The 16,622-nt window shown below is 44.6% G+C and overlaps 1 protein-coding gene across 1 annotated transcript; it reads left to right on the forward strand.

Annotated features, from left to right (window-relative positions):
• The first annotated feature begins 202 nt into the window (after window positions 1-202).
• atxn7l2a (ataxin 7-like 2a) lies at window positions 203-16,607 on the forward strand. Its single transcript, XM_010753072.3, has 10 exons — window positions 203-423; window positions 1,777-1,845; window positions 2,573-2,912; window positions 3,707-3,963; window positions 4,654-4,736; window positions 9,576-9,787; window positions 10,873-11,053; window positions 12,152-12,273; window positions 13,591-14,548; window positions 15,646-16,607. The coding sequence occupies exons 1-10, from the start codon at window positions 294-296 to the stop codon at window positions 15,661-15,663; spliced, it is 2,370 nt and encodes a 789-aa protein (XP_010751374.1). The 5' UTR covers window positions 203-293; the 3' UTR covers window positions 15,664-16,607.
• Window positions 16,608-16,622: the final 15 nt, after the last annotated feature.

Genomic DNA, 16,622 nt, shown 5'->3' on the forward strand with positions numbered 1-16,622 from the left:
ATACACCTGAATAAAATGATGTTCATCTAAATCACAGCAAACCAGAGGCCATGCAGGACTCCAGAACAAGAATACTGCTAGTTTTATTTCCCATGTTTGTGTTTTCAGACTCTGGAGGGTCTGAGTTGGACTATTGATGTTTTAAAGTAGTTAGAAAAGAAATAAAAGACGGAGTGTGGAGACTTTCTGCTCCACTCCTGTCCCTGTGTGTAGGTGTCCCAAGAACGCGCACGCAGGAAGTTCCTATCCTGTCGAGAGCGCGAAATATGACGTAAGCTGCTTGCCGCGCAGTGATGATGGCGGTGCGTGAACGCGCAGTAAAAGTAATGGCTGCTCTGGATCGGCGGGTGCCTAGCCTCGATGATTTCGTGGGTCAAAGCTGGACTGCCTGGGCCGAATGGGCCGGTGTGACAGCGGCGGATGGTAAGGAAGCACACTGACGCACACACTGGCAGCCACGAAGCCGTTTAATGCAAACACCGGGCTTTATTTTCGTGGAAACGGAGGGCAGAGCTAACCATGTTACCCAAACAAAGACCCTGCCGGGTCCTAGCGCTGGGTGGGTAACATGTTGCTGTCGCCCCGGTCCCGCTGCATGCGCTGTCTCCAAGACAAATGAGTGATAGTTATTTAGATACAGCCGTTGTTGTGTGTGTGTTCTGTGGCTGTGGCCATACAACAGACTGCCAGTGTTTTACGGGGTGGCGTTTCGTCTCAGTGAAACGAGCCGGGCAGCGGTGGCATCAGAGCGGAAGGAGGCTAGTGTGGCTGGCTGCTGGGCGAGCAACTTCTCTCCGTGCAGAGCTAAGGCTAAGCTAGCCAGGCTAAGCTAGCCAGGCTAAGCTAGCCAGGCTAAGCTAGCCAGGCTAGCCGTGGACGACGAGGCAGTTAGCGGTAGCATGCTAAGGCTAGCAGCTAGCAGGAGGGCTGAGAGTAGACGCCGGTGACGGAGGAGGAGTCTGCTGCCGCCGCTGCCGCTGCTGCTGCTGCTGCTACTGCCGCCGCCGCCGCCGCCGCTGCCGCTGCTGCTACTGCCGCTACTGCTGCTGCTGCTGCTACTGCCGCTACTGCTGCTGCTGCTGCTGCCACCATGTAAACGCTGCTGCTGCCGCTGCTGCTGCCGCTGCTGCTGCTGCTGCTGCTGCTGCCACCATGTAAACGCTGCCGCCGCTGCTGCCGCTGCTGCTGCCGCCGCCGCTGCTGCTGCCGCTGCTGCTACTGCCGCTGCTGCTGCTGCCGCCGCTGCTGCTGCCACCATGTAAACGCTGGCCCAGCCTTTGATACAGGCTAGCGTTACTCTGTGTTCTCCGCTCTCACTGCCAGCGTCGCCGCCGCCTCCATTTAACTGATGGTAACGTTTGTGTACGCGGCAGGACGTCGACATGTGACTTGAGCCCCCCAAAAAGTGCTCTTGCCCTTCCCAGCTTTGAGTATGTGCGCTCACTCATTGTCTGGCATCCCTCCAAGTGCTACTTTGTCCATAACTATCAAATAAAGTCATCTTCCACTACACAATACATTTAAGCACTTATTGCTGTGAGCAAACCGTGACAGAAACGAGTAGAGAAGATGAAGCAGCAGCAGCAGCAGCAGCAGTCAGTGGAGAAGCAGTTGACCTGCAAATCAGTCCTTTTATATAACACAGCTTAAGGGCCTGTTTAGAATTTGTGGAGTTAGGTCATGCTTTGTCTTGCTGATGAACCTGACATACAAGGTTTTGGAAAACATCTGACTTCCTAAGGGGCTTGAACATACATGTAATGTGTGATGTTTCAGGGTCCGATGTGGACGACTGCAGCAAGAATGGCAAAAAGGCTGCAGAGGCCATGTCACTCAGTAAGGAGGGTAAGTCTTTGCGCTATCAAGTCTGTTGTTGTTGTTTGGGTGTGCATGTGTGCGTGCTTGCATGTCAGAGCATGACACGAGAAATCAAAAGGAGTACCTCGGTAATACATGTGTGTGTGTATAAGGATGTCCACATCTAACAGTCATGCTGCATCTATGTCACATGGGAGTAATGGCCGAAACAAGGTGATGAATGAGCTGTAGTCCACTCATTTGCTTTGATTGGAAGTTTTCTCTTCTATCTGCTTTTTCTCACTGAGTTCACATCCCCAAACTGCCACATCAGTATCCGTCCATCCCACCCATTACCTCTACTTGTTCATTTTGTTCAGTGGTCTGACTGATTGGCCAAGAGGTGTGTCAGTCTATCACAGGCACATTTATATCCAAACTCAACACACAGGAAGAAGGCCAGCGTAACCACTGCACCACCAATGCTCAGTGAAAAGTGAAAATATGTCATAGCGTGTACACGTCTACAGGTATTTCTGAGATGATAATGTCAGACTCCAGGAAGTTGGGGACACCGTAGGTCACCAAATCTTCTTCACCAGCTGAATTTCTACCAGCGTTGTCCAACTCTGGCAGTACTGTGAGAAGCTCGACCATCCTTCCAGAATGTAGCTGAACCATTGCTGACTGCCATGTTACTTTCTCTGTAGTCTGATATGAGGGTGTCCATTGTATTGCCTCTCCTCATCACTTCTGCTCTCCCCTCTCCCCTCAGACATGTCCATCTTTGGCCTGTACCCCGGCCATGATGACTTCTACCTGGTGGTGTGCAGCCACTGTGGCCAAGTAGTGAAGCCGCAAGCATTCGAAAAGCACTGCGAGCGGAGACATGGCCCGCTGGCCAAGCTGTACGCCCGACTGCGCTCTCCTACGCCTGCACCCCAGCCCCAGCCGAGACCCCACCACGGCCACTCTCCTTCCCATGGGACCAACGCTGCTTCTGCTTCATCCTGGGAGGGCCGTGGTCAGGGGGTTGGGCAGCTACGGGCAGCCCCACATTCACCTTCCACCCCACCCCAGTACAGACACCCCAAGAACTCCAAGGATGGAGTACGGTAAGAACACAGTGGGGCAAGTTGGGGAGAAAGTTCTAACTTGACAGGAGGGTGTAACATTTTTTTAAAGAAGGAAGCGTAGTCCAGTTTTTGGTGCCTTTAAATTCCTCATTTTAAACACTAATTCTGTTTGTTCATTTTGAAGGAACTTTAATTTTTAAGCATTTCACACACACACAGGGCTAAATTTGATTAAATAAAAAGTTCAAGATTTTAGGAAGTACGCCTTTTCACTTTGTTGCCAAAGATTAGATGAGAAAATCGATACCACTTGTCTGTCCAGTGAATACAGGGCTACAGCCTCATTAGCCACTTAGTTTAAATACTGTAAACCTGGGCAGACAGCTAGTCTAGTCCAAAGGTAACAAAATCTGCCTCACAGCATCTCCAAAGCTCTTTAATTAACATGTTATGTATTGTGTTTAATTCACACACAAACTGAAGTTTAAAACAGCATGTTGCCGTTTCATGTGCTCGACTGTTTCTTGACCAACAGCAGTGAGCAGAGATGCCAAGAAGTTAGAGCACCGGCCAAGAAATCGCACACGACCACACAACTTGCTGTTTTCACACCTTTTTTCAGTAGTCCTAAGTAATTAAAGATCATTACATTGTATGATATGATTTTTTTGCGTTTTATAACCCCAGTATAAAAACGCTGATGTCAAGCAGCAACATCTTTGAAACAGTTAGGAGAAAATTTATTTAGAAAAGTATATTATTTTAATAGAAATATTGCCAGGGTTGTTAAAAGTTAACTTTGGACTTGCCCTTCTTCTTCTTCCATCACTCAGACATTCCTCACTGGAGAAGTCCTCCCACAGCAGCCACTCGGAGTCATCAGTATTCAAGCAGCCGCCACCTCTGGAGCCCCCGATGAGTTCTCCACCTCCATCACTCAGAGATCCACCCTGGCCACACGGAGGCACCCCGCCTGGTAGGCCTTCACCCGGCGACAGGGCCCCCACCCAGAGCCAGAGGAAGGAGTCATCCCTGGCCTCTACAGTGCCGGGCCACCGGATCCCAAGACCCTACAACAAAGTGGCCTCCAGTGAGTACAAATGGAGAGATTTGGGTGATAAAGACAGAGTATGGATTCTTATTCTGTAGTCTGTTGCACTGATCACATTTACCTGCTAAATAATCATAGTTCCATTTATTGGATCCACTTGTCCTTACGAGGAAGTTGTCATTAACTAAACCTGTATAATATCACAGGATTATAGGGTAATATCTGCAACAACTGGACTTCATACTGTTTTTAAGTGGTAGACTGGAAGTCTCCTGGTTTCAGCTGCTTGGGCTGAGTTTGAGGCAAAGCTCCTTGACACCTGACACGTTTTGTTTACCTTGATCATATGTGTGAGTTTGTGGATCACCCAGTGAAATGAGCCTCCACCCATTTGGCTAACTAGGTGTTCAGACTGAAGACAGCAGTGTGGGAGCTGCAGTGAAGGGATGTGTTGCAGAGGTGTAACGATCTTTAATCTGTGAATGTGAAGGCTGTCTGTGTGCAGACACACTGCAGTTTACAACCAGGAAAGCATGACCAAAAAAAAAAAAAAGATTGTCCCCGTCACTGTCTTTATAATCGCAAGGTATGTGCTGAAAGTAAGCTGTTCAAAAGTTAGTCTAGAGAACGAGTGTTTTCACACACCGTACGTGTACAGAGATATTGATGGCTTTGTGATTTCGTTGACTGTGTGATGGTGTAGCTGAGATGCTCTCTCTGTGTCCTCAGAGAGGGAGTGTGACTTGGACAAACACTGCGGCGTCCTTGACCCCGACAGGAAGAAAGTCTGCACTCGCCTCCTGACATGCAATGTAAGTTCCAAACACACTCAGCTCCACCAGACCAATGCCCCACTTCCTCTGCCTCACATTCTCTTGTCTTTGCATTTTTTTTGTCTCCTTCTCATTGTTTTCTCTCTGATTTGCTGTGCAGTTTGGGAAAAGTTTGAGAGGCTTAATTTCAGCATCTGGTCCTGTCCCTTTTGCTTTTGACCCAGTTAGTACACATCAGAGCAGGAAAGTAGGTTGAGAGTTTGTAGTCTCTTCCTTGCTTAGATAACAGCCAACAAGTCAAATAATATTTTTGACATTATTAGGTAGTTTGGCAGGAATCTGTCTATGGTAGAGGAGGGATAACATAAACTCTAAAGCTTTTTAAAAAATACATAAGTGTGCACTCTACATGGTATACTGCAGTTTACATAAGTGGAAAGTAAGAAGGACAGCAGCGCTGGAGCATACGTATGATCCTCAGTCCCTTTATTCATTTCACTATATTAAAAAACTCATCTGGAATAGATTTTTCGTTTCCTTTGGGTGTCATTTCCATTCTTGAAAGTTGACTATGAGGATTAAGTACTGATACTACATCAACAAGGAGTGCATCTTTATTTCCATGTTTGTTGCTATTAGTTGTATGAGTTAATGTACAAATGTGAGAAATGACCCAGCATAAAGTGTCGCAGAATGCTGAAAGGCCTCAGCACTTGTCTTAGATGTTACCATATTTAGTGTGTTGATGGTGGTGGTGGTGGGCAGTCCTGTCTAACATCTCTCCGTGTGTCTCCAGCATCATTTCTCATCATTTTCAAACTCATTGAGCCGTCATGTTTTCTTTTTACTTTACCTTTAATTTGTCATCTCTCTGCATGTGTACAGAGAAATGATCACCAATTCAACAATAAATTACCTTAATGAACTTAACTTGTAAAGCTCTGATTGGTCAACAACAGCTGTAAGCCAAATGTTTGCACAGATTCACGGGCAAAAAATATCCACTTGTGTTGTTGCCTTAGTTGCACGTTGCTCATGTATTAAGTGAATTTCTGTGTAATTCTCTGATGAAGAATTGCTTCTAGTATTCCTTTATAGATGCTTTGTATTGTGTAAATGTGTTTGCACCAGTTGGATTCATGCATCTACATTGTTTTCAAAGTTGCAGTGAAAGTTGTTAAACCACACTGGATAAAGTAGCAAAAGAAGCGATAACAACATGAGATCAGAGTAGATGTTTTCAAATGAGTGAACCTGCAGGCTCTGCTCCTTGCTACTGATCAGCACTGACTGATACTGAGTGGTGAAAATGGCTCTGAGCACAGGAAGAGTCCTTATATGGTGGCTGGTGTGTGAAGGAGGAAGTGAGTGTGAGAGGCCACATCCAGCCGAGTACAGACAGGATGACCTGATTAACAGGAAATGACAGGAGTGACGGGAAAGACACGCAGGAAAACAGCCTGCATCTTCTACCTGCTCTGTAGGTGAACACACTCTCAGTAGGTGGCTGGATTTTCTCTTTCACCTGCTACAAGGAAGGATAGATGTCATGTAGTCATTTGAACTATTTGTTTAGAATGAGTGAAAATGATAAAATGTGTTGTTCATAAGCAACTCTCATTGAAAACTGTAGTGTAACTTGATAATGTGCATCTGTTTAAACAAATCATTTACCAAAACAATGAAAAATGATCAAACATTAACTGGTCCTAGTTTGTCCACATAGTTTCATTAATGAGGAATTTTACATGCTAAATAGATGCCAACATTTTCTGATGACACAGGATTTAAAAGCTGATTTTGTTTCTGATGCTTTCACTGCTCTGGGTTCAGCTTCATGTGCTGTTTGAACAGCAAGGTGTCTCCCAATGAACAGAGCTGTGACCTGCTAGTGAAGAAATAAAGAGCAGTCACCAGGTTCACTTCACCTAATGATATTAATCATAGCAGAAACCTGATAATCATACTTTACCATTAGATTTTTTCCCCTACATTTTCTTAATAGTTAGGATGACCAAGAACTATTTTCCTGACTTGTGAGAATGTAAGTGATGCCCCTGTTATTCCCACTTTGCACTCCAAACATCTGCCCTCACCTCTGATTGAACAGGTATAGGCTCCCGGGAGAAGTGCCTAACAGTTCATGGCACACAGTCACTCAGGATGTGCACGATTTGTCAGCTGGTTGATTAAACATTGCCTCCCTCACTACAGTAGAAATGCTAGCCTATTTAACTAATACAACATTTAATGTTGCATCAGCTGTGTATATAAGTTGCATTTGCCAGAAAAAATCCAGTGTCTTGCATAATGCTGCTTTAACTCTTATGTAGTACAGTTGAAATGAAAAACTGTTTTCTTCAGGACCAGGTTATAAAAAGTGACAGAGTGTTGAAGATATCGTAAATGTATGGGTGAGCAAAGTGTGAGCATACATACACTCTAAAATAAGTGTTGAACTGTGGGAGTGAGTGGCTGAAGTCAGCACCATAAAGGGCTTGCATTGCATTGCCAAAAAGGGAAAACCACCACAGAACGGGAAACCACTAAAGTCTCCTGAGCCCATACATATTTGTAAGATTTGTTTTGGGTGAAAAAATGAACATCTTAAGTACGTCCCTTGATCTCCACCATCCCACTCTGAAATGAAACAACTGGTAGGTCTTAGTGGCCTGACACCTAATTAGAATCATCTCTGATGTGCCCTCAGTCTTATCTTTAGACTTCAACCTCAACATTTCTCTGTTTGTCTTAAAGGACCAGTGTGTCACATTTAGGGGCAGATATGTTTTCATTCATGTATAATCATAAGAATCAAGAACAGTTTTTGTTACCTTTTAATACCTGCAGACACAGCAGGTCCTGCAGATCATCATGAAGTTACCGTTGCTGATTAATAATATCTTTATTAATTAATTCTGATTAATTAGAATCAGAAATACTTTAATAATCCCAGGGGGAAATTATTTAATTAGCTAATATGTTTCTAAATGAGTGGACAGGCGAGTGAGCGACCATAACAGCATAACACTTCATTTGACTTCTGTGACAGGTGGACAATATTCATTTATTATTTGAACTCTGACATTGATAATGAAGTCAGATTTTTCACTGGGTTGTCCACGTTTATATTTTCTGCATGAATCAACATGGTCAAAGCGCACAGGGAGTATCTAGATGAGTGTTTTGTAGTCCATCTGCTGGACTTTGTAGTTTTACCACAGATCACATCAATAACATTCACCGTCTCATGATGACGTAGTCTAGTGTAAGTGCAGTCAGATTTTCTTTTCCTAAGTCCTTATGAATTCTCCTTCACACCTTTCCTTGACCTCATGACCTTTTCCATCCAGCTCAAGGAAAAGTGCTTAGGAAAGGACTTAAGGACTTAAAAAAGCAATTTTTTTGACTATTTGACTGCAACTACGGCCTTTTGTGGCCACTGTAGTTTCTATGGGAAAGAGAGGGTGAGGTGAAAGCTAGCTTTAAAGATGCTGTCGGGGCGGTCGGTAGCATAGTGGGTTAAGCGGCCGCCCCGTTTGTAAGAGGCTATAGTCCTCGCTACAGCTGGCCCCGTTTCGAATCCTACATTGGACGGCCATTTACTGCGTGTCACTCCCCCTCTCTCTGCTCTCTCTCCTGTCTATCTTCAGCTGTCCTATCATTAAAGGCATAAAAGGCCAAAAAAAAAATCTTTAAAAAAAAAAAAAAAAAGTGACCATGGCTTTGTTTAATAGAGACAGCTGAAGAGTGACAGGAATGCAGAGAGAGAGAGAGAGAGAGATGGGGAATGACATGCAGGAAAGAGCCACAGGTCGGATTGAAACCCTGGGCTTTCACAGCAAGGCCTGAGCCTTTGTACATGGGGCGGCTGCTTTACAAACTGAGCTAAACGTCGCCCCAGATGGTTGAACTTTTTGAAAAAAAAGTTCTTCACTTTTTTTATATTGTCTTTTAATCTTAATGTCTTGTTTTAGGTGTCCCTCTGTGCCTCTGTAAAGCACTTTGGATTGCCTTGTCTCTGAATGGTGCCTTATAAATAAACTTGCATTGCCTTCAACTTTTTCAGCTTGCTGTCACTATGGCAACCACAAAAGACGATACCAAAAAATAAGTGCAAATTTTAGTGGTATTTGAGTTCCCTAAATCACACTCCTCATTACCGGAGAATAAACAAATCAATGAGCCAATTAACAATATTTCTGATCTAAGTTAGCCAAACGCAGGGGTGTCCACCAAAAAAAAAAAAAAAAACACTTTCTGTGGTGGAGAACTTAAGCCGGATCCAAATTTTCGTCTTGTTGCATCCACCAATCAGAAGCTCAGACCAGTTAGTCTGAAATGTCTCTAAACTTGACCTGCTGTGGTCTGGCTTTGTTTATTTTATTTCATGTACCCAGCTTCTGAATCTGTGTCTGGCTCACAATTTACGCTGCAAAATAGAAACACAAATTTATTTAATAATTTGTTTTGTGTCCGACACTTTGAGACAGAAAGAGAAAGCTTTAGTTGAGAGACATAGAAGATGAATGAGAGTGAGCGCTGGCCTCAATAAAAGCCGTTTAGTCAGTGAAATAAAATGTTATTTCCTGATTGTTTCACAGCAGTTACTTTCAGCACAAATAGCAACCCACCACCGCACAACCCTGCTGTGCTTTGCCTCAGCACCTCATCCTGTCTGGATGCAGGCTGAGCAGCAGTGGAGACACAGCAGTGCCGTCCTTTAACACCTTAAGTTAAACATCTCACTAAAAAAAATATTATTTTGTGCTCAGTTAAATAAACGTTCTTGATGTCCACAGTTTTGTGACACTTGCCAGATCCAATCTTTAATTATTTACTTGAAATCCTGACTAACTGCCTACATGTTGTCCTTAGATCCACTCCATCCACCAGCGAAGGAAGGTGGTGGGCCGCAGCAAGAACTTTGACCAGCTCGTGGCAGAACTCAAGACCAAGGTTCGTGAGAAAGGGGCCCAATCCCTGGAGGGAGGATCCTCCACTACACGCTCCCCTAGCCCAGAGGCCCCCAGGGACCAGACGGGGGCTCCACACTGCAGGAGACCTCTAGCCATCCTCCCTGCTTTCAGGTTAGTGGGCTTTTCTCAAGCTACGTAGATATAGCATATGTTTGTGCATCCGCTTGATTAAAACATGATCCTTATGATGAACAGCCACACTATTACTGCCCACTCTCACACGCAGTCACTTGTTTCTGGTAACCAGTGTGATCAAACAGATCATTTGACTCACAGCAGTGATGTGTGTTCAGATGTGTGTGTTGACCTGACTCTAGATTAAACTGTAGTTGCAATATTTAGACTCCAGTCTGCAGGTCCACACATTTCCCCAATAAACCTCTGAAACCCATTCCATAACAGTAAATACAGTGCCTTGCCAGTCTTGCTTTTCCACTACACGTCATGCTCACACACTGACGGCACAGTTTGTTGCTCAAGGCGATTGGTAGTGTTGATGCGTCCTGTGGAGGAGCCAGTGATCGGGATCGGCCACTGATTTCTGACAACCCCCTCCACCTCCTGAGCCACTTTAAGTTTTAGCTCTCACACACATTCTTTTTCTCAAAATACAGATCCTTAACATCACGATGTAAAAACTCCATGAGACTGGCTGCACAGCAGACATTTTGACATGACATAGTAGGAAACTCACAGGTGTATTGTTGATTGCTGCATTCCATCCTGCTATTGTACGTCACTGATACAGGGACACTTGACTGAACTGAACTGTCTTTACCTTTATTAAGAAAGTATCACCTGTTATTTTCAAAATGTCTGCTGTGCCAGGCCAGTCCATTCCTCCCCCTGTGGAACCACCTTTTCATCTAAGGTGAGCAGATCAGAGTGAGACCCAAAATGGTGGAATAACTGGATGATGACTCTGTTGTCACCGTACTAACTAGACCCAGCAGCTAAACCTAATGCACAATTTCCTCATTCCATAACGTCTGGTGGAAAAAGGGAAATGAAATTAAACTATACAACTGACACTGAGAAGTAACTCTAACTAGAGATGTCAATGTAGAGGATCTGTCTAGATCATGTTGTAGTGATGTCAAATTGCACAGACAATGAGGGTTAGAGACACTGAGCCTCACTATAGTCTAACTACATACAGTATGTTTTAAACCAACAAGTTGGATTTGTTTTTCCAGTCGGTCTGCGGCTGTGTCAGAGAGCACCCCAGAGGAGGAGAAGCAGAGGCAGGATGAGGGAAGTCTCCGGGCCCCCTCGCCTCTTGTCCATGGGCGGATCTCCAGTGATGAAAGTGATGCAGAAGGACCCGAGGAGCCCATTGAGTTCCCATCGTCTGCTGCACATCCCAGACCACTAGCGGTGAGGGGTTTGTACTTGGGTTTAACAGTGGGAAAAGATTTTCTCATTGAACTCCTGTGTCTGGCAACAACTACACTCTTGACTTCTGAATGAGATATTGACATCCATTAATTAACAACTGCAAAAACATTTAATGTTCACACTGATGAATTTATTTTGGTTGAAAATATACACTCATTCATGCAACACGTCCCATTTCCTCACTGGAACCGAGGGTCTAAGGACAGAGGGTGTCACTCCCTGTACAGATTGTAAAGCCCTCTGAGGCAAATGTACTTTGTGACTTTGGGCTATACAAATAAAATTGATTTGATTTTGATTTGATTTAAAAGCTGTCTGTGTTCACACTGTTTGAAAGTTACTTTTTTTTCTTGCTTGATTCAGTTTGATTTAATTTCTGTATTGTGAAATTATAATAGATGTTATCTAATGACACTTTCCATGTAGATACTGTAGTTTTGATAGTATTATTTACAGAGACTTAACAATCCCCACCATGAGCACGCACTTGGTAACAGTGGCAAGGAAAAACTTCCTTCAAGAGACAGAAACATTGAGCAGAACCTGGCTCGTGATGGATGGATGTCTGCCAGAGACTGGTTGAGTTTAGTCAGACAAAGATGCACAGCAGCAATAACAATAATGAACACAGCTTACAGCTATAATTGTAATGGTGGTAATAATACTGGGCACCCTGTCAGGACCACAGCTGCAGGTCCATGAGAACTGTCAAGAATATATTTATGATATATTCAACTTCAGTTGCTCAACAGTCTTGTGTCTCTGTTGCTGCCCCTTGCATTCTGTCTTTCTTTACGTTTTACACAGCGATCTGAGTTGTATGTTGATAGAAGAATGGAGACAGAACGTTTATTTCAGTTTGCAGAAGTGTATCACTGTCAAATTCACTGCAGACGTTTTAAGTTTTTATCCTCTTTTTACACAGAAATCATTATAACATGCCAAATGCCAATGAAATGTGATTTTGACTGCGACAGATTTTGACTGTAGTTTCTAATCCACTGACGACTAGCAGTACAGGTGACCAGAGGAGGCGCTTGCCTGTAACCGATTTACAATCAGTATTCTCTTTTGTAGGTATGTTCATTTGGCAGCCATGCGTTGGGTCACGGCATCTTCACGTTTGACAGGAGACTTCATCACCTGAGGTCGGCTCTCAGCAGCATGCTGGAGCAGCACATCAGCGCCCATCTTTGGAAGTAAGAAACCTGAGCTCACATTCCTGCTCTGCTTTTACGCTGCTAATCCTCAACATTTTACTGCAAGGGAAAAAAACATCTCAGTGGCGTTTATATCGTAAAACTCACTCATACATGATGCCTTTCCAAACACTTTTCTCTCTTCTATTTTCCATTGTGGGTGAAGACTGAATGTTTTCAGAGGGTTTTGATGGTTTACTGATACAGAGCAGTATGAATAGATTTTTCGACACAAACCTTATATGTCAGTAGAACAAAATATGCCAAAAGTAATGCCACAAGGGTCACCAAATATTTGTCTCTGCCTCTGTCCGTTGTATCTATCTGACTCCAATCTCTGATTGATTAAAGATGAGCTGTCTGTGCCAGATGGGTGACATGCCTACACAAATGTGCAGATTGGCTGCTGCTCTTAATGACATGCACTCTGTTGAAATCTGCCAGCCCTCAGTGGCATGTTTAAAACACTTATTGGCAAATGATAATTGGTGGATTGAACCGGATCAGGTGTGCAAGTCTTTCCAACTCCATCCAATTGAGGTTTCTTTGTAGACTCTTCCCACTGTAAGTGGATGAGGCCTAGTTCCATCAGATCCTGCCCGTTGGTAACACTAGCAGATAAACTTGAGTGTAACTCACTGCTTAGTCACTAATAGATGAAGCAGATGGTGTTTTCTGCTGCTCAGAATAGCAGTGGTGAAGAGTCTGCGTGGAGATGGCAATGAGATGGAGACGAGTTCCCCTGAATATCTGCTGATATTGACAGCACTGATATGAACGCAAGATGACAGAAGAGTTTAGGTTCAGAACACCAGAGCTGTGCAGTCTTCACTGTGGCTGCTTGCTAATCAGATTGTCCCCTATTCACTATTATATTTTCGAACTGAGATTGGCATGCTGTATCATAATAACATTAAGATAATGATGTTCACATATTTGGTGAAGTGCCAAACCAAACTAATGAAATATAAAAGCACCAAAAATCAGAGAGAAACCAATGAATCCCACTATATTTAGCAGTTTATTAAATATCTTGCAGATATTTTTCAGATCAATTCTCTGATCAGAACAGAGATCAGATTTTCAGATCAATTGATTCGTTGATGCAGCACCCAATGATGATGATGTCCTAATGTAAACAGATGAACAGTAATAATGTCTAGTTTGTCTCGTGGCATTCTGCACTTGTCTACAGGTCAAGAGAAGCCATGTTTAAATCAGTGTTTCGGTTTCAGTGAGTTGATATCAGAACTCACTGAAATATCAGAATGCTTGTATGTAATGTTTGATTTATGAATTTCTTTTCTCTAAATCCAGGAAAATACCTCAAGCCACAGACCTTCAATCTCCACCTCCCTCGGCCAAGACCATCACTTCCTCGTCGCCCTCCTCCATGGCTGCATCTTCTTCCTCTTCATTACATTCAAAGGTTCGCACAGGAAGTCATATCAGCTCCTCCCTCAAAACTGCATCCTCATCCTCCTCTTCCACCCGTGGTCCAGGGAGACCCTCGACAGCCATACAATCAGAGAACTCTGGGTGCAGTGGCAGCAGTGTTGGTGGAGGTCATCTGGGATCTCCAAGTAAGCCTGTGGCGGTGCGTCAGGTGGCTTCTGGGCGACCCAAGAACCCTGTGGGCCGACCCAGCAAGCAGATGCTAAAGCTGCGAGAGGAGGCTGCTGCTGCCGCTGCCCTCCGCAAACGCAAAGCCCCGTCCCAGGAAGGGGAGCACTCAGGCCCCGACAGGAACTGCATCATCCTCCCGGACCGGGGCCGGCCACCTTCTGCCACCTCTTCCTCCTCATCCTCTTCTTCAAAACCCGCCATTCCCTCATCTCTCCCACATGGACAGACCAATGGCACGCTTTCCCCCAGCAGCAAACCACGTCCCCAGCCCTCCCCATCAGAGTCCCACTCACCAGCCGCCAAGGCAGTCTGGACCTACAGACGAACACAAACTCCTCTGGGCCATTCGTCACCCCCAGACCCCTCCTCCGCCACCAACAACTCCCACAGCCGGGGTGGCGTGGGGGACTCAGGACTGCATGGGCAGGGCAGTGGGAGGGTCTTTGAGCACCAGGGGCTGGTGAAAAAACGCAAGGGGGGTGGCATGGAGGAACACTCGCCCTCCTCCAAACCCTCAGCGCACCGCCTGCCCTCCTCCTCATCCAGCTCTGCCACCTCCTCCTCTCCACGCTCTAACTTCTACTCCTGGAAGGACAGTAAAGGCGGGGGGCTGGCTGGGGGCGTGGAGAAAAAACTGGGCACACAGAAGGTGAGTTTGGAGAGAAGATCAGGACACGGAGCAGCACACAGGGTGACAGGGAATATGATTTGGTAGTTGACATTCAAATCTGCGGCTGGAATGTATTGTTACAACACTCACCCTGATCTGTAGTCAGCTGTAGAGCTGACATTTACCGGTCTCTGTAAAGCTTCTACAGGCTGTGAGAAAGCAGACGACCAACAACACTTGCCCTGTTTCGATTGCTTTACCCTGTTAAAGAACAACCCGCCAAAACGTGTGAAAAATCAGGCAAACCAGAGGCGTCTGCATGAACAAACATTGACCCTGTAGGTGTTAGCGTGTCAGTTTAAAGCAATATGCCACAAAAAGCTTTACAGTTTCAAACACACCTGTCTGCAGTGGTGGTATTAACAAGTTTCTGTTGAGTTTTTGTGTCGTCATTGGAATTCATAAACTGTTGTGAATCTGAGCAGTGCAGCAAGTTCTCAACTTTTCAGAGCTCCTTTCAGAACATCACAGGCTTTCTGTGGACGGTTGTTCATGTGGGAAAAGAAACTCATTCCATTTTAAATTCATTTACATAATGAGTTTTTAAAATCAGTCACCACTAAATATGTCAACGTGTTTGGTGGGCTGGCTTTGTGAAATATTGTAACTGTATTTATGTCTGTAGTGAGAGCAGCATTAATTCTGCTGCTCCAACAAGCACGTCAAATTCTTAAAAGACTGTTGAACTTGATGCAAGTCCGTCACCTAACCCTTAAGATATCAGCTAGGAGTGGTTTCCTAGGCAACAATCAGTGAATGTCTGGAGATGAACAGTAACAGTCTTGTGATTTTAAAAAAGGACTTGTAAGTTTACTCTGTTGGCGTTAAGAGGTTTGCAGCTCGAAGCTGAAGCCTAATAATTAGCTTCATTTTAAATATAATCCGAGCGAGTACAGTGACAGTCATATTTCAGGATACTCTCTCAAAGCGTCTTCTCCAGCCATGTGATTTTTGACTTTTCTGACACTGTGTGCCAGTTGTTTGTTTTATTCTATGAATTGTGTTGTTCTGAAGTGATCATACAAGCCAGTCGTCATAATGGAAGTAACAATTTCACGTTTTCTTCTGTCCCACAGCCAAAACTGCACCATTAAGTGTGCCTGCCTTACAAGCCACTATGAGGGAGCCAGCTCTGCTCAGTCCAAGACTGAGGCAACAGGACTCAAACGTGTGTGAGAGAGAGAGTGTGAGTGTGAGTGTGCGCCTGTCTGCCTGCCTGCCTTTTGTCTATTGAGCAAATGCTCATGTATGAGTGTGTCAGGTTGTTTGTACGTGCAGAGTTAGTGCAGTATGAATCTGTTGGTGTGTGACTCTGTTGTCTGGATGAATGTCTGAGGGTGAACTGGGAGTGGGAGGGTGGGATAAAATTCAGAGTATGGATTTAGAAATACCTCAAGACCATCCGGTTATGCTGCTAAATTAAATATGTTGGTTTATAAAAATGGATTAAAAATGTCCTTTACACTTTGTTTCTGTGGCTTCTTTTGAAGGCTGTGTGAATGCGTTCTATTTACGCTCTTTAAACGTTTCAGCCTCCACAGTATGAGCACGTCACTGAACAGATGAGATGCTCACAGTGACTGAAATGAAGTATCTGGTGTCTTTGTTTGGATCTCCAGCAGGATTCAAATACATTTCCACCTGAGCTTTGAACATCACCTGAACAGCATGGAACAAAGTCTGAGCATGTGGGAGGTTCAGATGCTGCTGTAGCTTGTTAGAGTTGTGTAGTTTATATTTCTAACATGCTGCTGAATACAGCTGTAGCTTTGGCAGGGTTAACATGACATTATCATAAAAAAAAAAGAAAGTACCAGCTGACGGCAGTTTGTCACGATCAGGACAATGTTGACGCGGCACAGCCTACTTAACACGGCAGACTGGAATATAGAGGACAACACTGTCCAGTCTACAGAGCACGTCTCCTAACCCTGATACTGAAACATTAAACCTGAGTCAGGCCAGTCCTGAAGCTGGTTTTAAAGCTGGTTTTAAAGCTGGTTTTAAAGCTGGGTTTAAAGCCGCAGCCGGACCGCCATCCAAACAGGACAGC

Source organism: Larimichthys crocea, chromosome VI (genome assembly GCF_000972845.2).
Source record: "Larimichthys crocea isolate SSNF chromosome VI, L_crocea_2.0, whole genome shotgun sequence".
NCBI lineage: Eukaryota > Metazoa > Chordata > Actinopteri > Sciaenidae > Larimichthys > Larimichthys crocea.